This window comes from Cyprinodon tularosa, unplaced genomic scaffold, assembly GCF_016077235.1.
Source record: "Cyprinodon tularosa strain WSP-4 unplaced genomic scaffold, ASM1607723v1 ctg58, whole genome shotgun sequence".
Classification (NCBI taxonomy): Eukaryota; Metazoa; Chordata; class Actinopteri; order Cyprinodontiformes; family Cyprinodontidae; genus Cyprinodon; species Cyprinodon tularosa.
This window is the reverse complement of record NW_024039318.1, coordinates 699,035-721,303: the sequence shown is the minus strand read 5'-3', so window position 1 is coordinate 721,303 and position 22,269 is coordinate 699,035. Positions and strand designations below refer to the sequence as shown.

The 22,269-nt window shown below is 40.7% G+C and overlaps 1 protein-coding gene across 1 annotated transcript in view; it reads left to right on the top strand.

The window, feature by feature from the left end:
• LOC119797315 (SH2B adapter protein 2) overlaps positions 1–22,269 on the top strand; it is a 30,831-nt gene that overhangs the window by 236 nt on the left and 8,326 nt on the right. The window contains exons 2-8 of the mRNA XM_038306350.1: positions 13,873–14,800; positions 18,446–18,547; positions 18,745–18,836; positions 19,206–19,306; positions 19,410–19,571; positions 20,791–20,993; positions 21,492–21,666. Coding sequence (XP_038162278.1) covers positions 13,904–14,800; positions 18,446–18,547; positions 18,745–18,836; positions 19,206–19,306; positions 19,410–19,571; positions 20,791–20,993; positions 21,492–21,666 — 1,732 coding nt within the window. The 5' untranslated portion in view covers positions 13,873–13,903. The remainder of the gene's footprint in view (positions 1–13,872; positions 14,801–18,445; positions 18,548–18,744; positions 18,837–19,205; positions 19,307–19,409; positions 19,572–20,790; positions 20,994–21,491; positions 21,667–22,269) is intronic.

Sequence of the window (22,269 nt, the reverse complement as noted above, 5' to 3'; positions counted from 1 at the left end):
GTCCTGCTGCTGCTGCTGCTGCTGCTGCGTTTCGACCTCTTTTGTAGCCAATCTTCCTGACGCGTTTTCTCCTCAGGAGAAAAACGCACTGTAGTTCATGGATGATAATGATAATAATAATGATTAATATTAGAATAATTGCAGAATGGGGAAATGATCTGTTTGTTTGTTGCGGTTTGGAGCCGCTCCATCATAGTCAGCGTCTGCACAAACCTGCGCCAAGATTCGGGTCCGGATGGCACAGAGACAAGTGCGATAGGCTGGATCAGAGGGCGAGGGGAGGAAAAGAGTGCGCATCGGGATTAGCATGGCAGAATACATAAAATAAAAAAAATAATAAATGTAGGGTGGGGGGGATCATTCTGAATAAAAAGAGGGGCTTCTCCTTTAATCCACTTAGGATGCTTAATTAAGGGGCCACAGTGTGGTCAATCGAGGGCCTGCTGGGGTGTTATGTGACGTAAAGGCCCGCTCAGGATGATCCAGAATCATTGTTCAGGCTCAGCCCATTCATCCGGACCTGGATCTGTCAGCCATTCAGCAGGAGGCTGCTGCTGACTCCCATTCATGAAGCCCAGTGCGCAGGCTGCACAACGATCCTCTGTCCGCTTTAAATAGGCCTGCAGCGGCCCTGTTTCAGGCCTGCTATTGACTTTCTCTCATGTGTCTGCAGACAGACAGTTCATATGAAGCCTAATCAGTCTGATTCTCAATATGACTGAGGTCTGATCATTGAGAGGCGCTTAAATAGCCTGATAAGCTTATGCATCACTGGTACACTGACCACGCATGAGGATTGTTGCTCTCTAAAATACTCTGTATGGGTAAAATTTATTTGTATATCATGCATCATCCATGTTGTTAAAAGTAAAACTTCTCAGGCTTTACTTGAGGGTTTGTGCAAGAACACCTTTCTTTAACTTTTAGGTAAATCACCATTAACATCTGGTATTCTGTGATCCTGTCAACCGCCCAAATCAAGTGTATAATCTTTTAGAGTAATATTTTAAGAAGTGTGATTAATCTAAACCAAATGCACCTTATAATGATGAAGTATTATTGTAGATGATACCTGCTGACCCTTCCTACCCACAGTGAGAAGCACGTTATTAAAAACACAGCTTGACCCTAATGTTTTCCAATTTTTATCCAAAGTTTGGAGTTTAAATTACAACTCAACCAAAGTCAATTCCTTTTTTTTTTTTTTTTTTTACCTTGGATGTCTAACGGTGCTGCTTTTGCAAATTCAATGCAAAGTTTTAATTGAAATCCTGTTTTTATCTGATTGGTGTGCTCCTAGTGTATAAACACTATACTGCATCTGATTCTGAATCAGTATAGATGTTACCCTTATTACAAGTCAACCACAAAAACTGACGCCCTGCTGCTGTGGGGTATAAAAACATCTTTGCCTCCCAAGAGCTTCCATAGTGAGTTATAAGTGAGTCTAGAGACAGATTGCAGTTTTTATCAGTTTACTCTCATCTAAGTTCTTATTTAAAACCCTTGAAGCAACTTACCTCCCAGAAACTGTACCCACTCTAGCTAGAATTTCTCGGGAGTCTCGGTTGTACGGTTGGAATCAGGAATCTCATTGGAAGCTGATTTTCATGGTTGTTTTTCATCAGTCATTTGCTCTAACTGGTGCAGCTCAGAGCAGCATCATTGTAATTACTCTCCATGTCTGTGTCGCCGTCAATCACAGCAGAGACCATGCTCAGCAAACTCCTCAAATGATCCCCGGTCTGATGGGCACCACCTGCATAAGGTGCATTGTTTAAATATTAGATGAGGGCGGGATGAGGGTCTGGAATGGATCGGACAAAGGTTTTAAGGTTTTATACTTTCTTTGGAGTTTGGTGGCTTTTCGCTTATTTTCAATTAACATCCATCAATCCATTTGAACTGTATTGTTAGCAGGGATGCAAGTTATCAACTAATGATGTAATCTAAAGTTGATAAAGAACTAATTGATTGGCTTCCATTTTCTTAACAACACATTTTTTTCTTGTATCAACAGGGTTCTTCCCTTATATGTAGGGCAAAGTTTTTAGAATATGTCCACATTTAAAAATAAATTCATTATATAAAAAAAACAGTTGTGCGAGCTGTATAAAATAATAAAGGGGGAAAAAACATCTTTTGATTTTCTCACATATTATTAAAACTATATATATTAACATATAGGGACGTCATCATAATAGTATAGTATGAGAACAACTTTTATTTATTATGAACCAATATAAACTTTTCATAGAAGCAGAGTGTTTCTATCAGCATGCTTATATTGGATATTTTAGATGCAGGCCCATATGTGATATAATATGTGAAACACGTCCAATCCCCCATGAACAGAGAGAGGGTATGTTGCTCTGACATGCTGTCAGACTTTACATGCCACTTGGTGTCAATAAAATGAATGGTCACTGTGATACTGTTACCATAGTTACTGATTCTGTAGTTCTCTGTTTTCAGGGAAATCTAGCAATCACTGGTGGGTGTGACACTTTGTCCTGTTAGCCCAAGCCCAAAGGGCTGCTAATAAAACTTGGCTCCAAAGGTGCATTAGTTCACATAACACTCCACAATAAACTTTGTTCATTGGTATCACGTCTTTATGGTCATTTTACAAATATTTTCTGTAATACCCTCCACTATTCTGTCCTCACATCCTCACTTCCATAGCATATTAGTGACTTTTGGATGAGAAGGTGTCACTGCTCGGCCTTACAGAGTGGGTTATTTAGGTGGTAACCTTGGGGACTCATTGAGTGTTTATATTTACAAACAGAACAGCATAAAATCCAATCTACATCTTTGTTGCTATTGAACAGTGTCAGATAATCTTGCATAGGAGTCTGTTAGAATTGAGTCACGTTTCTCTTCTTGCATGCCTCCAGCATGATTGTTTCTCTTGCAACTATCGTTGCAGCTCCGCTTAAAGATGAACAGCAGCCTCTCCAGGATAGCAGCCACACTACAACCCTGGGCTAATCTTTTATCTTTCAGATGGAACAAATTTTGGGGAGAGTATTTATTTGCATCCTTACTTGTTACTGAACTGTAGCATTCAGTGACTTACACAATGTACACATGCATATTATACCGATTTTAAAGTCGTGACTAACAGCGTCAGCGGAAACTGGTTCACACAGCTACAAATGTTTTGCAAAAATATATTTAAAATAAAATATGCTCTACAAAGAATCTTGCCTTAACTTGATTCCACAGTGGCTCTGAAATGGTCCATAGCCCCTTAATATGTGTTAGGATTTAAGCCTGCGCTGCAAAGATCAGTTAGAACAGCTGTAAAGGCAGCAATAGACATTTTAATGCCAGTGGTGGTTACTGTATAGCATTAGATCTGGTTCACTTAATCTTCTGTTGAAAATAGTAGACGCACTCTATACGGGGCAGTGCTTTTATTTTCACTCTGTGCAAACAACTACTGGCTGCAATTGGCTGTAAATTGGCTGTAAACACTCATCTGTTTGCAATAACTTGCAGTCAGTCTTTTCCAGCGCTGTGGAGAAATTCTGACTCAATCATCTTTGCATAATTCAGCAACAGGAGATGGACAGAGGTGGACTTGCTGGATCACTGTCCCATTGCTAAACTCAAGTTTGAGGTCACCCACAGATGGCTGGATGATCTCCTTCAGGACTTTTTAGTGTTAGTGTTCCATTAAACACAGCAAGTCCTCGAGGTCCTGAAGCACCAAAACATCCCCAGACCATCAAACTACCACCACCGTATTTACTGTTGATATAATGTACTTTTCCTTTACTCCATATATTATGGGACACACACCTTCCCAAAAGTCCAGGTTGTATCTTGTCGGTCCTCTGACTATTTACTAGGGATACACGATATAATCGGCCCCCTATCGGTATCGGCCTGTATTGGCCTTAAAACTGAATATCGGACATTGGCCACCCCACCGATATTTAAGCCGATATTTGATCAGCTTCTGAGTTTCTAAAGTCTAAAAAAAATAAAATAAAAATACTACTACTTCTTCCTCAAAAACTTCTTTTTTACAGACTTAAAAACTTCTAAAGACGAGGGAAAAAATATTGATACATTAAAATATCACAATATCTTCATATGCTGATATATTGCCATTTAAAAACACCATATCGATCTCTTTTACTAATGAAATATTGCTATATGTCATCATTATGCAACGAAATCCCCCGAAAATCCACAAAATGTTGCCATATTTTTATACTTTGATATATTGACACGGTATCGATCTATTTTACTAACAAAATCTCACAAGAATTTGGAAAATATCACGAGAGTTTGTAACAGAACGATGACATTTCTCAAGATTTTGAAAGTAAAATAGATCGATACCGCGTTTTTAAAAATCTATTTGATATCAGCATATGAAAATATATTTGAGTATATTATTTTTCAAAGTGTCAGAAATGGACAACAAAACTGCTATTTTCAATGACTACTTATTTTTGTCCAGCTTTAACATCGGTATCGGTTATCGGCTACATGAGTTTTAAAATATCGGCATTTCGGATATCGGCCAAAATCCCAATATCGTGCATCCATACTATTTACTGAATATTTCCTTTTCGCCCAGCAGTGGTTTTCTTCTTGCCATGCTACCATTTTGTTCCCAGCATCGATCTTAAGGTGAACGTGAGCACTGATCTTAACTGAGGCAGTGAGGAGGACTGCAGTTCTTTGGATGATCTGTAGGTTTTTTTCCCTCTTGGGTGAGTCGTCGCTGCTCTCTTTGGGTAATTTTTGTCAGTGGACCACTCTTGGGAATGTTATCCACTTTTGATATTTTTTTCTGCATTTGTGGATATTGAGTCCCACCATGGTAGGAGTTCCAAAGCTTTAGAAACTTTATAAACATTTCCAGACTGTCAGGTCGATCACAATTTTTCATTTTTCTCCTGAATGTCTTTAGATCTATGTATGATTTTTTGCTTTTGAGGATCTTTTGTTTTACTTCACTTTGGCCCCATTGATGGAATTTCTTGACTAAAAACATGTTTTGCATTTTTTTCCCCCTTAATGGTAAAAGGATTTATTTAATATATTTGTGTTCACTTCTGTTATCTTTGACTAATAGTTTTATTTGTTTGATTTCCTGAAACAATCAAATGTGACAAACGCGCAAAAAAAAGGAAGTAGACACAACTGTATTTACAAGTGAAAGTAAAGTAAAATAACTTTGGTACAAAGATGTTGGATAAGCTAAGATTATTGCACATTATTATAGGCTGTGTTAAAGAGGAAAGAACCTGATGCCCTGCTGCTGTTTTCTACATTATCTGGATTTATTTCAAGTAGCTGAAACATATAACTCTCACACAGGTTGTTTTTTTTTCTCTGCTTATGCACGGCTCTGTGAGAGGCCTGTGGTCATCTGTGGAATTAGTTAAACCTGGTGGGTGAGAGACAGGAAATACGAGTCAGTGATGCAATGTGCATCTCCCACGCAGTCCGTCTTTTATCGCCGCCTGCCATATGGATGCCTGAGCTCACTCAAGGTTTATATTGTCAAAGCTTACCAGAGAGAGAGAGGGAGCTGGATAGGGACGCTCTGCCTGCGGAGGCTAATTAATGTGTTAAATATGTGTGTGATGAGGCCCTGCTCTCCACATTATTGGAAGAGGATGGAAATCCCCCCACCCACCCCCCAGGTGAACCGGAAAAGCACTTAGGCAATTTGGTGCCTGGTGAAATCTGCCTTTCCTCATCATGTCTGGAGTCTTATCGTTGGTTTTCCCTCACGTATTGTAAACACACATGGTCTGTGCAACGACACAGTAGCTGCATACAACTGGGTGTATCAGTGTCTGGATCAGGGCTGTATGCCATTCATAATGTCTGTCTGTGTGCCAGGAAAAGAAGAAAATAAACCTTTCTTTTCTCTCAGTGGATTTCTGTTCTCGTGGTCAAGCAGCTCTCCCAGACAACATTCAGACTCATTAAGGAGAGACCAAGGTTATCAGTGAGCAGGTTAAAGGTGGCTGACCAACTGCTCTGAAGTCAGCAGATCTAAAACTGAATGAGTATATCTCCGCTGACCTCTATTTCTGCTCTTTCTCCGGCTGCCACTTCTACCCCCAATCATGACCGCCCACCCATAGGATTGTTATCTTCTGTCTCTATCTCGTTTGCTTTTCTTTCCAGATCTGTCATGTCATCTTTTCTTGCCGCAGAGACCCCCCTCTGTTTCTCTGGAAATCAGCACTTTAAGAACCGTGCAAAAAATTTCACTCATTCACGTTCTGTCTGTGGGGTTGGGTGATATGGACTTAAAGTCTTATCAGGATATTTTGTTGTACCATCATGCTAATGATAAAAGTGACGATCAACAGAAAAAAGGAAAAAAAACTGTCTCTTCATTACTTCTTTATAGTCTTTCTTAGGTAACTGTATGGTTGTGTGAAATATATATGACACCAGCTACATAAAGAAACATGGTTTATATCACTAAACATCCCTTGATAACTCCATTTAATAATATTATGAAAAAAAATGAAAGAAAATGAGTAAAAATAAAAACCACACCCATATTTTTTTATTCTATCATCATTAATTCTAATTTATTATTTAGATGATGAAAAAAAATCTTATTATGACTAGAAATTTATCACAATAACAATAAATGACAGGATAAAGGCCCACCCCTAATTGTCAGGTAGCAACCTCATATCTTAGACCAACACAAATGTACAGTTTTGTGATAAGGCAGAAAATAATGTTCATGCTTTTTTGTATTTTTTTTTTTTTTATCTGAAAAGTGTGGTGTAAATGTGTAATCATTCAGGGTTGTTGTCCTGCTGGAGGAAGAACCTACACTGTGTTCTTCAGACCTTTGGAGCCTCTAACAGGTTTTCTTCCAGTATTTTCAGTCATTTTCTAGTCATTTCAGAACCATCTATCTTCCTAATGGGGGTGTGTGTTCATCATGTAGAACATTGCAAATTTTACCTCACACATGATTTATGATAAACTTAAAGGGGCCTAGTCACCTACTTTGACTTTATCGATTTTTAAGCGGTTTCTAAGCGTTCAGTTTAAACTGCCCTGTTGGCTTGTCATATTTTATTTCTGTGTTGTGCGCTTTGTTTTTGCATCATTCGTCAGTATACATATTTACCATAACAAGACCACATGACCTGAGGTCTGATTTTGTGCATGCGCCAAAAGAGTGAACAAGGACGTAATGGAGCCAAGCTACTTCCAGCAGAGGTATGAAAAGAAAGAAAAATCGAAGATCAAGTGTGGAAAAGCACAAAACACTGTCTTTTGCCAAGAGGGATAAAACATTAACAAATTAACTTTGGTGATCACTGAAGAAGGAGCTGAAGCTGCAGAAGCCAAACCCTCATGCATCATCGGTTTGGGAAGTGACCAGACACAAGTCAGCTAACCATGATGCAGTATTCTGCTTTAAGGTGGACATATAGCTGTTACAAAAACAAGAGGTGGTGAGTAGTGATGCTGAGATGAAACCTCATGAGGCATTAAACCGTTTGGCCAAATTGCTTTAACGATCCCCACAGTTCATGAAGCTTCATGTGAACATGTCACCCCCTACTGGTGGAGTGCATAACTACAGTTATTAATATAATCAATTATTTTTTCCATTTAAGTTAATTTGAAAGTGTTAATGATTGGTGTGTATAATAAAATCTTTTGTAAGTTTATTTTGAGTGTAAAATGTCTTAGAAGAAAACAGTAATTTAAGGTAAATAATTTCAGCAGACAGTGAAAGTGTCATGATGGGTTTTAAGGATATAACCCACATGCAGAGAGACACTCAGAAGCCAAGGTTAAAAGTTTACAGGTTCATTGTGGTTTACAAAAACACAGACTGAGAGATATACAGCAGGGTGACACTGTTGGACCTCAGCGGACTGGTGAACCGGAAACTCTGAAGGGGAGATCACATTGATCAGTTCAGGGAATGCAGGAAAAAAGACTGAGGCTTGTAATTTGCAGAAGAGGCACTCACGTTTAGGGGGCTCTTGGTTATTCTTTGGATCCAGTTTGTGGGGTTTTATCCAGAGATGAAAGAACTCGTTGGAGGGCGAACAGGCAGACTAACGTTGGATCCAGAGGAGTAATGGAACAGACTGTCACCGGGTTTTCCAGAAGAGGACTTGAACGGATTATGTGGAGGTTTCCCCTTGCTCAGTGTGACTCAGTTTATCCTTCCAGGGGGGTAGAAGGTCCAGACGTATCCAGAGAATCAGGAAGGCTTTCTGTCTGAGAACAAAAGACAAAGGAAAGCTTAGACTCAGAGAGACAAGGCTAAGGTTAGACTCTGCGAATCTCGGTTTGGCTAGAGTACCCAATACTGGCAAACACTCCAAAACCACAGGTGTGCAGGAAGGCCCAACGAGGACAGGGCACCGCCTGGTGGTGGAGAGAGGAAAACACAAAAAAACAACCCACACAAACTGGAATCATAACAGAACGTTTTGGTGAAAATAGGGTAATGATGAGCAAAATGAAAGGTGTTAGTCATTAGTTTTTCTAGAGTTTTTGGTTTTAAACGGGTTGTAAGTTATGTGTTCTACCAATCTATTAGCTAAACCATCCAATCTAATTTTGCAGTGTTTTTACCCAATCTATAGTTGTACTAGGGCAAACCAATACATATTAGTCACATTAGCCAAAATACTTGTCAAGTATTATTGCAACTTTCAAAAGTCTAAGGTGGGCCTCAAACCAACAAGAGTGGAAGTCAATGTCTTACAGCTGACGCCACTAGCAATGGTAACTGCTTACCACAAAGCAATACTAGTTAACACTAATGTTACAACTATAACCAGTGGCTTGCTCAGATTTTGATCATCATGTTGTTTAATCTAACCAAAATTGTTTTAACCAACTAGACGTTTTTATTGCTACAAAAAAATTTTGAAACCTTGGTATATCTTGGGAACATAAATATGGCCTTTGCTATCTATCCTCCAGGTCAGCTTTAAGCCCCGCCCAGCTAATGGTTATTTTGCCGTGCCTCTCCAAGCTTCACTGCTTTCTATACATCTTCAACAAGTCATCTCATATTGTTCAAGGATATTATTATCTCTTTTTAAATAAACGTTTGATCAGGTTTTCTTTAGCCTTGTCATCAGGGACATCAATTAATATTTTCCTCCTTGGAAGTAAAATTGGACACTCATTTTTAGAAAAGCGTTTCAGTAGTTGGATCTTTTGAGATTCTTTGTTAATATGCTAAATGAAATTGCTGCTCCAGCCAATCTACACAATATATGACCTTTACTGGACTTTTAGTTAATGGACTCTTAGGATGTAAGATGTTGATGTGCTGCACTGAGCATATGTGGCCATGTGTCGTGCTGTGGAGTGGGCTAATCTTAGAAAACATGGCTCGGCTGGAACTCCCTGGGGTGGGAGTGCAACAGCGCCAATCCGTCTCATCAGCCAGTCGCAGAGGGTGTTCTGCAGGCACAAGGCAGCATGTAGCATACAGGCAAATCCACAGCAGCATGCTCAACGTTTATCACCAAAAATTTGTTTTAGAGCTTTAGAAACACAAAACCTTGTGCGTCTCCCATGCATTATAGAGAACATATTATATTCTCAAGATTTGTTTTTTAACCACAGAACTTGCAGTATTGTCATTACTTTCATTACTCACTGATTCCGACCTCCTCAGTTCACATAGTGAAATGCTGTATTGTACAATGTGTTTTGCAGGCTTCAGCTGATTGTTCTCCCTGCACAGCAACTCAGTTTACTGTTATAGACACGACTCCCAGCCATCTGACAGAGATATCTGCTCCTCTCCCCCTGGGTGAAAAACCAGCAGGAGGAGGAGGATTGATGGTAGTGGTAGATGTTACAACAGATAAGCGGCTGATACAGGAAGACTGCAGCTGCTGAGGCCTGCAGGTTGGGCGTGTAGACCTTCAGCATCCTCATGACCTTCCTTTGAATTGTCTTGTTTTATTTTGTTTAGTTTCCGGTCAAATGGAGCTGAAAAACTCTGAAGGGTTGATGTGAGAACTACATGGGGCCTCTGCTGTCTTTTGTTCTGTAGTTTATCGGCTTTTCTTTATCTTCCCCTTGTCTCCCACACCTCCACAGACTCACTGATTAAGCAGCTGGTTTAAAACATGGCCCCTCTTCTTCACTGTTGGAAAAGCTATCTTACCCTCATTTTCAAACAAATTATTACCGCTTGGATCAAAAAGGACTAGAATGTGTTTATCCTTTCAATATGGGTTATTCTATCCATCACTACTCAAAGCCTCTGCAGTATCGTAAGTGTAATCTGTGTAATTTTGGACTTTTTCCTGCAGTTTTACTACTTTCATAATGTTCTGGACTGAATTGGCTGCTGATTCTATTATTAGTGTACAAATTACCTAGTAATCCTAATCTAAAGTGAAGTTAATATTTAAACCAGCTTCTTGGACATTTTGCTGCAGATGTAGGCAGGAGGAAGTAAAAGCTCCGATGGAAAAGTTATCACAGGGATAAATCTTTATTTTTGTCTTGCCTACATACAGGCCACAAAATACTGAGCTGCTAATGCTAAGTGAGGTACATACCTATACTTTGAGACTTGAGACATCTGTTTTCCAGAACCTTCGTTTCCAATGTGGGGTCCAAACCAGGTCCCAGTGCAGTAGTATTTTAACACACAACTCCTGCACCTTCTGTCACTGCTGTGGAAAAGCATCTTCCTTACCATGATGCTGTAATCGCCATGTTTTTATCTACAGGGTACTGGCATGCATTTTCTAGGACCTGGCCATCAGACAGGAGCACTTCCTGTTTGCTGTGTCCTCTGAAGGGATGTTGTGACAGAGATGACTTCTGAAGAGTCATTCTAAAAAGATCAGATTTATGGACTTCATCTCTGGGTGGAACTGGATTCTCTGTCATACTCAAAGCCTGTAGGACTGTTTTAAAACTCCATCCTGGTGAAAATGTTCTCCTCGTCTTTCTGCCGTGCTCCTTGTGCTTCATGATGCTGTTTACTCACTAATGTTCTCTAACGAAACGTGAGAGAATATCAACATTTGTGTGAACTACTTAAATTCTTAAGGAACCTGGATATTATTTAGATACGACTTTAATTAATTGATGATTTTTCATTCTATCACTGTAAGTCTCAATAAACCTTTTGGGCTAGGTGGTTGTTAATTGGAAAGGTGGAACATTCTGCAGGGCTCATGTCCCCCACGCGCTCCTCCATCCCTCGTGGTTCTCTTCCGCCTTCCTTTCTTTGTCATCATTTTAAATCCACATCCCAGTCCGCCTCTTCAGTAGTCTGCTGAGCCTCAGAAAACCATAATGCTGCCCACTTCCTCCAGATCCTCATGGCTTGAGTTACATGCTGACTCAATGACTGAGTGTGTGTGTGTGTGTGTGTGTGTGTGAAAAAGGGCAGTTCAATATCCTTGAAAAAGGAAGGGCATGAGTTTCAGAAGCACCTCGTTGTGTGTTGTGTTTTCAGCTGAATAGGTGGAAAGTTGGCCGGCTGCAGGTTTTTAAATAGCTGAATGGGTATTGACCTGCTCCCCAATATCAGCAGCACAGACACACCCCCATCCATACATTCATTCATTCAATAAAGCTGCATGTTTGGTTTGGCAGTTTGTCTCTTAAAGTATTGATGCTTGAAAGGATGAATGGAGGGAGGTTCTAATGAATGAGTTTATCAGTTCATGAATGAGAAGAAAAGCATCTTCCACTGTTTAGGCATTAAATCACAAATTAAAACCCCTTTTTTCCTCTGAGTGAGGCATATCGGGATGTGATTGTGTAACCCTGATGACTGATAATGTAAGTGCTTCTATTTCTGGACCTGGTGTCGTGATTCAGCTTCAGGGTACCAAATAAGAGGAAGCGTACGAGCATCTCATTTGTGTTTCTTTACCAGCCGGCTCGCCAGAGGAAGCTGTCTTTAAAATCATGTCAGAAAACCTAAATGTGATACAGCAAAACGATCTATCTCAGTGCAGTTCTGGGAGAAACAATGCAGACCTCTAGATACTCATTCCTTTTGTCCTCATTAGTCTCCTACAGTGTTTTTTTATTTTATTTTATTGAGATCATAAAATAGATAAAAAGGAGATAAACATACAATAGCATAGATAAGATATATATTACATCATTGCTCCCATTCATTAGGGTTTACAGTATGGCTATTTGTCATGCAGCAACTGATAGCCAATATGTTTTGGTGAAGGTGAGTCCAAAGTTTACATGGCAGTAAGATATTATACCTGTTAGACCTTTATTTTTGCACACATATGCACACCCAGTGAGTTTTTTTTGTATTTTATTCTATGTAAAACAAAGAAATAGAGCTTATCCAAAATCTGAATGTTCAAGTTTAAATTTCTCAGAAATTCACCCTAAAACCACAGGTAATGAATTATATATCAATATTTAAAATGTCACATGTTTTTAGAGCTTATATTTATAATAATTCTAATCATAATAAAGGTCATAATAATAGTACTTTTTTTAAGGCTTCATTAAAAGCACTTAAACTCAGCGTATAAAGAAAAACAAAAGGTTAAAAAAGTAAGAAGAAATCAAAGAACAGATGAAAAATAGGAACATTGTGGTTGATCAGAATAGAAATGCTCGCCTGAACAGTTTTTTAACTAACTTGTACAAAGATAACGGAGTTAAAGTAGTCCAGACGAGACTCTAACCCAAGATGCTCAGGTTGGAGGAACCTACATGGGTTAATCTAAGTACATACAGAGTCCAAACGGTTTGAACAGATAACCTAAATAAAATTTAGCCGAGAAAAAAAGATAACAACCACACTCGGAACCTAAGTGAGTGTGTTATTGATATTTAGGGTCAAACTGGGATACCCTGGGAGAATGGATTCAGTCCGGTAAAGGAGAAATTTTGTTTTTGTCTTTCTTTAAGTTTGAGAAAGTTAGAAGAAAATCTGACCTTACCCTAAGGTCACAAATCTACATCTGTAAATGTCCACTGTAGGAAAGAGAAGCCCTGTTAATTGGTATTATTTTATTCCTTATCAGTTATCTCACTTATTTCCCTCACTTTAAAGTGAGTGTATTTTAGCACCAGGTCTCAGCATCTAGGACTTTGATTTTAGAGATCCTCAAAGCGTTCCTGTTTGCTGTTTGGTTCTTTGATCCGGTCTGTTGTTTTTATCAGATCTGCAAGTTGAGGAGAAAAAGAAAAGAGACTGACAGGTGTGCCTGGTAGACATAATTACATTAAATGCATTATCTGTAACCTATTTAAAACATCAACCAATACTTAAACTCCCAGAGAAGGATCATTAGTAGAAGTCCCTGGAAAGTCTGTAGCATAGATGCATTTGATCTAAGAGAGCAAACCTTTTGCAGCATTAATAATCTGCTCTCTCTGCTGCATGTTTTTGCTGTTCTTGTCTAATCACATAACATCTTAGGTTTAAGGGAAGAATAAAACCAAGATGCATTGGGTCGATTGGCCCTGTGTGATGATGCTCTGTTAGTCACCGATGTGCAGATGCAGAGAGAAGACAGAGGATGGGATGTCTGATTGGACGCCGCCACTGACACCATGTCATTATGACTTTGTGTTAGATCCCAAGTGTAGCGAAGAGTTTTAGATGTGATGCAATGTGACAGAGCCGGAGCCCGAAAGGGGAAGAAGTTTATTAATGCAAACTAACATGTTTGGGAGCAGAGGAAGACACTGTGGATGGAATTTACTTTTGTCCTTAAAGATAGGGAATTAATAAAACAACAATGGACTGCTCCGATTGCACATCTTTCTATTTTCAAAACATTTATATGAATTAAAACCTGCTGTTTTGTTTGTTTTCTGTTGTATCCAAAGTGACAGTCTTCTCCTCTTCCTTCTCAGCCTCTCCTCGGTGGGTTGGCATGGCTCAGTGATGAACGGAGCGGTTTTGCCCGGTAGCCCGGAGCTTTCCTCCTCATGCCCGCTGCCTGACTGGAGAGAGTTCTGTGAGCTCCACGCTCGAGCCTCAGCTGCTGACTTTGCCGACAAGTTCCAGCGTTTTCTGTCGGAGAACCCGTGCTACGACTCGCCAGGTGCCGATGCCAGCTTCTCACAGCATTTTGCCAACCACTTCCTTGAGTGCTTCTCTGTGGCGCTGACCCAGGCAAAAGAGAAGCAAGTGTCCTCTCCTGGGGACGAAGGCTGCAACGCGGCTCCGAAGTACACCATTGTTCCTTTCCTGGGAATCCAGGGTTGTCCACTGTCCTACGGTCACGACCTCTATCAAAGGCGTAAGGACACTGGGGCTTCAAGTGAGTCTCTGGACAGCATGGACAGTGGTGGGGGAGGGATAGATGGGGGAGGCAGTGAAAATACCTCCTCTCGAGGTCCACAGACTCATAAGATGTCAGTTTTAGGACAGTCTCGGAGCTCAGAGGACGTGTCTGTCAGCCACCCTAAGGCTCGCTTCAAGAAAGGCTTCTCATTGAGGAACATGAGTCTGTGTGTTGTAGATGGGGTGAAAGAGATGTGGCATAGACGGGCCTCCCCCGAACCCGACGGTCCTTCAGGAACCAGGAAGGCCAATGGAGGAGGGGAGGCAGGAGGGGGGGAGAAGTGGTCCCAGAAGCTGAGGCTCCCCCGGAGTTCCCAGAGCCACAAAGCCGAGCTGCTGGAGATCCAGAGGGAGGGGGCGCTGAGATACATGGTGGCCGACGACACAAACTGTATGGGTGCTGCACAGTGGCAGAAGTGCCGCCTGCTGCTCAGGAAGACAAAGCGTGAGGAAGGAGGGGAGAAGTTCCTGCTGGAGTTCTACGTTCCTCCGAAGGTATAGTAATACAAACAGAATGTGGACAAAAAACTAAAGTTGGAAAGAATGCAATATCTGTTGGGTAGTTTAGGGTTTAGATATAGCTTGACAGGAAGCAGAGGGTGGAGGGGGTATATTTGTATATCCATGGGGTCTCTCCAAACAGATCAGTGGAAAAATTCTTTCAGCTTTACATGTATTCTGCAAATGGTAGTTTATCCTTTATCATTTTCTGTTTACTTCTATCATACCGTAATCCCGAGAGTCGAAGCTGCAGCGACCATTCCTGTCACTCTTTCAACATGAACGGTTTAGCAAAGGTTGATTAGCGCTGCATCCCCTTTCAGATTATAGTATCACTAATCCCCCTATTATGGATTAATGTATCAACGTTAAAATCAGAGTCGATTCTATTTATACTCTGATTTAACAGCATAAAAGAGGTGTGGTTTCCAACAGTATACGACTCCTGCTGCTTCTTCCCTTTGTAATGTCCCACTACGTCACAATCATCTGCAATCTGTTATTGCCCTTTGCAGTTCATTGGGATTTCAGCTGTGTGCTTTTTCTCTGAAGAGGTGGATCAAAAAGGTGATATTGGACACTTTATGAACTTTCCGTTCAGTGGGGGACAGTTTAAAAAACAAATGGACGATCTGAAAGTGGCTTTATGAGGGGAAAATCTAAATCTGTTATAGCGTCAAAACCTTCTATAAGGCCTATATGATTTTGAAAATGGACGACATCACTGATGTGCAAAACTGACGGAAAGGTTCCTCTGTGTGAAATCCGATTTTACTCCTCAGGGAAGCAGGAAGTTGGGGGCGGCCACCATTAATGATCTAAAAAAAGTTTAAATCACAATTTAACAAAGACGCTTATATTAGTGAAAAGTTTAGCCTTGTCAGTGACTTTGGAGAGATACATAATCATTTAATATCTCGGATTTATTCTTCTAAAGTTCCCGGGATTGGGTTATACTGCTGTAATAACAAAGACTTTTGTTGTAAAGCTTTTTTTCTGGGGTACCAATATTTGTGGAGAACACAATGCACAGTTTATATGTTTGCATACAGACTGTTTAAAACAGTAATGCTGTCAAATATATATGTTTTTTCCTATTAGAATATTCAGGTTAAACTGGAAAAGAAAAACAAATCAATGGTGAAAGCAAGCTTGAGCTGCAGTCCTTCCTGAATGCCAGATTAAAATTCAGCGAAGTGAACCAGCCATGTGTAGGTCTAAACCACAAACTCCTGAGCATACATGCACCTTTCACATTTGCCTGCACATCGTTGCTGGTGACCCTAAGTAAGCCAAGAGGCTGTGCAGCTGAGTGTGTGTATATCTGCCTGTCCTTTGATCATAGCAGGTGGGAATGTGGAAGAGGCTGCTTGGGCAAGAGGACGGATGGGAGGCGGATGGGCTGGGGGGTTGGGGCTGCAGAGATGTCCAGAAGCTGTGCAATAGGAAGGGTGCTTTATTGGTTTTTAATATATGAGAGGATCTCATAGTTTCTTTATGCAAACATTATTTGCATTCTCAATTTAGGCAAGATAAACAAAAGTAGACAAGAAAAAGGAACCAGTATAGTTCAGGGAGTGACCTCAGAAACTTCTAAGTCAGTGAGAACCACAAGAGGAACAGATAAAAAGGAACAGTTCAACTTCATGGTATCAGTCTGTTGACCTCTACAGATGAGGAGCCACACATAAACACACATGTCAACAAACTAAGCTCTTTTATCAACCACGCATCATGAAATCTAATAGATAAAGAAGCCGTCTGATCAGAGCGATGTTTGCAGGCATATCAATAGGAAGTTAGATGGAAGGAAAAAGTATTAGAAAATTGTCCTCCAGCAACAGGGATAAACGCAGCTTTGAGAGGACAGAAACAGACTCCCTTTTAAAGAAAAAAACAAAAACAAATCTTGGTTACCTCTTATAATTAAAGTTTGGTCTGAAAATCATTTGTATGTCCTTTAAAAGTTTGTAAAATTAAAAAAATGATGTATATCTGTGACTCATAAAAACAAACCTTTGTTAAAACATATTTAAAGCTTTTCATTTTAATTTCATTACCATTGATGATCCTGTTGCAGTTTTAATAGATTTATGTATTTCCTTATGATTAGATTACAAGCCAGAAAAGTGCTTATGAGTTTAACAAGGACCCAAGTTTATCTTGCTTCCTCCAACAGAGAGGAGGATGCCGAAACAAAAATCTTTCACTGCTGCAAAGAGTGCCATCATCGGGCTGCCAAGTCTCCTAAAAAAATGAAATAAACATTTTAGGTGCATTACGTGTCGGGAAACATGTTTTCTGTCCCAACATCAAAGATGTAAAAGTGTGAGATTATACTGCCACTATAACTATAAACAGGAAATCTTGTCTAGAGTATCCATTTTTATTCAGCAAACTCTGCAGGTGGATGTTCAGTAAAACATTTCAGGCCCCCATTTTGTACGGTGGAGGATGTGTAATCCTGTGGGCTTCCCCTTTCTTCCAAATGCTGTGGGAACCTTGTTGCTGTTCATAGTATCACATTCTAACTAGTGACACATCCTAAATTTATGTTGCTAAGTCATGTTTCTGTCCCGCCTCAAAGCTTTGATTACAGGAACATGAGAGCTCACTCTAGAGACGTTTGGCTTTCCATTACCTTAGTCTAATGACACTATTATTGAGAATGGCCAAACAGTAGAGATGAGCAGGAAGCCGCTGAATGGTTAAATACAGGAAGTGTCTTTTTACACACGATCCAAAAAAAAAGGGGTATAGTGGGCGTGGATGGCAGCCAGCTGCATGAGCAGATTGAGAAGAGGACAGCATTACTCCAGACAGATCAGCTGCAGATAAGCCTCTGCCAGACGATCACTTAGCTTCCCTCTTGCTCTGCCCCCCCCTACACACACAGATACACAAATGAGCACAAACTACACACAGTTTGCTGCCCCAAACATGTTCATTGAGTCTGATTGAAGATTACCATGTGGATCTGTCTCTCTGCAGAGGGTCTGCTGGGACCAGCTCTCTCCCATGTAAACTTGCTCTGTTGAATGTGTTATTTGTCAGCCCGCAGGAGTAATTGCTGAGATAAAGCGGGGAAATAGGAAACTGAGGCAAAACAGACTAACTTGGCTTACTGTAGTTTTTCTTCCTTATTCCTACTGTGGGTTAAATTTTGTTTTCCTATAATATATCTGCGGCTTTATCTATTATAGCCACACTTTTAGTTTCAGTTGTCTTGCTTTAAAGAGAAATCGTTGTTTTTAACAGTTAAAGGGAAACTATGAGTCCGAAACTGTTTCTTTATATGTGGCTGTCAGTGATCCCGTCTTTTCTTTAATGTTAAGCAATAATTTCCAGGATTTCTGCTTTTTACTCAGTTTCAGTTAACTTACTGTCTGATTTCAAAGGAATGTTTATGTGTTTCCATCCATCCGTCCGTCCGTCCGTCCGTCCGTCCGTCCGTCCGTCCGTCCGTCCATCCATCCATCCATCCATCCATCCATCCATCCATCCATCTCAAAACTTATTTTAATTTCTTTCAGAAAAAAAAACTATAGATAACAATTCATATGTATATATATTTTAAACATGTTTTTACATTTATATAATACAGGAGTATTAACAAGACAGTTTGTCTGTCTGATCCAGTGTTCGAAGCCTAAAGTGAGCATCCCTCTCTCAGCTATCGTGGAGGTGAGGACCACCATGCCACTGGAGATGCCCGACAAGGACAACACTTTTGTTCTCAAGGTATGCTCTGTGAAAACCCTAACCTCAACCTTAAGCATTTTAAGCGACACCAAATGTGTCAATTAAAATGCTTAAACATAAAAAAAAAACCCAAAAACCTCAGCACAATACAGATTACTTTATGTTTGAGAACAGGCCGGGCTGTGTATAGTGAACAGAGCACAGTGTGTGACTTGTGTGTTTGGCTCCATTCACAGGTAGAAAATGGGGGAGAATACATCCTGGAAACCATCGACTCTCTGCAGAAAAACTCCTGGGTGGCTGATATCCAGGACTGCATAGACCCCGGGTAAAAAGCGGCAGATAAATATTTGTTGTTGACTGAAGAAGGAGGGAGGAAGGAAGAGAGAGGGGGAAAGGAGGGTGGATGAGAGGAGAACGGAGGGGGAAGCACAGATAGTCATTAATCATGTAATTAGTGGATTTTTTTGACAGGCTGTTTGAGCAATAACATCAGCAGTTATGTGCCGCTCAGTTTTTGGGGGATTTGTGGACATTTGTCGGCGCACGTCGTCATATAAACAGATAAAAGACTTTTTTGTGTGTTTGTGTTTGCAGGAAGTGGTTGTGCGTAGAACCATGTTAGGATATAGTTCATGTTTGTTTGCTCATGTGTATACGCTCTTGCGGTTGCTCTGACCTGCCTCCTTGTGTATAGAGACAGCGGCGATGACATCGAGCTGGCGTCATGTCCTCACGGTCAGGCCTCCAAAGAAAGCTCAATGGTGGCCTCCTGCAGCTGTGAGCTGCTCTCCGAGGGTGAGCCCAGACTTCTCTCCTCTCTGCACATTGTGCAGTGTTTACATGCTTTGATCCTGAAAACAGTTTTCAGATTATTGAAAAAGCAACCAACCTTTTTAAGGTGTGTATCGCACTCCAGAGAGGTCCTGTTCCACAACAGCAGATCATTACAGCGCTCCCTCTGTGCGATGCAGGGAGCCTCCTTTCACCCAGCACCCGTCTCACATGCCTTTAGAGCGCTTCCTTCAGTCCCCAGAGGCTCAGAGCTCTACCTCTTCTGCAGGTAACACCTTCTGTTTTTAATGGCTTGAATAATCTGATAAGAGCTTGCAGAACTATCCACACTTCCTAAACATTTTTACATTTTGTGACAATGCAACCACAATAATTAATGTATTTTTTTGGTATTTTATTTGATAGACAACACAAAGAAGTGTATTATTATGTATCAGAAGAAAAAAAATGATCAGTAGCTTTTAAAATCTTTTTCAATCAATACAATATGTGAAGTGTAGCATGCTGTTTCTGTCAAACCCCCTATGTCAATGCCGTGCTGCTTTTTTATTTCATTTGGAAGGACATCTGCAAGTCTTATGAGTTTCGACGTATCAACATATAAAATAAAATATGAAATAACTCACGCTCAGCCAGGATGAACGGAGAACATCGGTTAGCAAGACTTTTAAGGTCTTTTCAAAGCTTCTTGACTTTAAAATTCCCTTTAGACTTTGACAAGGCCACTCTAACTAATTAGTAAGCCTCCATCTAATATATTCCAATGTAGAGTTTTGAATTTATTGTCAGCTTCAGTGTCACTACACTACATCTAATGCACAAAACTCACAGTTTAGGCTATACGTCAAATTTTGGTCTCTTCTGTTCAGATCTTTTGCATGTTTTCTCTGTCTTCTACATGATGTAAGTTAAAAGCTGTTGATGTAGAATACTTACTTCTTTCACATGGGGCCTTCTTCCTGAAACTCTTCCATTTAGGCCATATTTGCAGAGTGGGAAGCTTAACCTTCTGAGCTGTGGATCTTTGCAGCAGTATTGCCATGAGCATCTTGGTTGCTTCTCCTTGACCAGCCTTGATCTTAGGTGTCTTATTAAGATTGCAGCTTTGTCCTTACTCTTTCCATTTTCAGCCAATAGGCTGAATATAGCTCTGTGAGATGAAAGCCGTGGATGATGGTTTAAAACCTCATCCTGATTTGAACTTCTCTCCAGCATTCTCATGACATTAATGTTCTTTAACAAACCTACTGAGCTGGATTTCTTAGACGGAATTACATAAATAGCTATTCTCTTTACTATTGAGGGTTTAACCTTAATAGTAAACGTTCCTTTTCCTTCTATTTAACTGATATCTGTTGATCTAATATGCAAAATACATAGAAAATACATTCAGCTATGTGGCTGTAATGTGCAAGAAAGCTCAAATTCAGGAATACTTTTTAAAGAAACTGCAGAAAATCCAACCAGGACTCTTTGACCCTGTTCAGGTTGTGGCGAAGCAACAAAAGAGCCAGAGGCTGATGCCAGCTTGGCAGGTTATCCGTGGTTTCACGGTACTCTGTCCCGTGTGCGAGCGGCTCAGCTTGTGCTGGCGGGCGGGGCAAGGAGCCACGGACTCTTCGTGATTCGGCAGAGTGAGACACGGCCGGGCGAGTACGTTCTGACCTTCAACTTCCAGGGCAAAGCCAAGGTAGGACCTGATGATGAGAGGAAGGCAGCTCTATGGTGTGGTGTGTGGGATTACATTGTCACTGCTTTAACAATCAAACACAAGGGATATTGGTGTTGATCATCTAGAATAGTAGATCTGGCCTGATTCTCTTAATACCTGATGCAGCAGCCTTTGCAGCTGACAGCCTAATTGTAGTTTTCCTAGAAAAGTCTCCGTAACGCCAAAGCTGTTTGCTCTATCATGTAACACGATCCCCGACCATCACATCCTGCCAGCCGGCTGTGTTTAGGAAGTGTCAGCTGCCATCGCTTCCTCCGGTGTCAGTCTCAGCATGCTGTCACTCTGCTCCAAGACAGGACGCTTCTTAGTTAACGCCCTGCCCTCTTGTCTCGGTTTCTTAATATTAGCATGGCCATTTTCTCTTTTATTGAACTTTCTTCCTCTACTGATTTAAAATCTTCTCTTTACAACATTGAAGTTAATTTTTTCCCTTCTTTCACTCTCTCCTCTCTGCAGCATTTACGCTTGTCTGTTAATGAGAACGGGCAGTGCCACGTCCACCACTTGTGGTTCCACACCGTAACAGATATGCTGAGACACTTCCACGCCCACCCGATTCCCCTGGAGTCCGGAGGTTCAGCTGACATCACATTACGCTCATATGTGCAGGTTCAGAGAAGCTCCACTGCAGGTATTTGAACACGCAGTATCAAACAGTCCATATATAACACATAGGGGGCCTTGCAGAGGTAATACTGTAAAGTTATAGCTACAAATTGGAGGAAATAATGCTTTGAACATATAACTACACCATAACTCAATGTGCCGATTTAATTTAAGTATAAAGCTAATCTGTGAAGGGCACAGAGGTTTGTTAGAGAACATAAATGAATAAAAGATGAGGGATTAAAGCTGACAGATTCAATTTGCTTATGGGCCAAGATGCATGCCATGGCTGCAACCACCAAAACAAGGTGGTAGACACCAGTAGTAATGGATGCTGTGAAGCTGAAGGAGGAGTCCTATTGAGTCCGGATTGTGGGTTATGAGGCAGCAAGCAGGTAATGTGAAGCTTAGCTTGCCGCTCCCAGGGAGAGGCAAAACCTTGGGCCTGGGAGGAGTTAGGAGATGCCATGGAGAAAGGCTGTGGCTGCGAATGTCTGCCCTAATCACTATATAGTGGTTGCGCCATTTTAAATGAGTGTCCGAACGTCTATCGGATGAAAAAGTGGTGGACTCGAAATTTCTCACAATACACCTTGAAAAGTAATGATCATCCATGGTCACTGGTTTA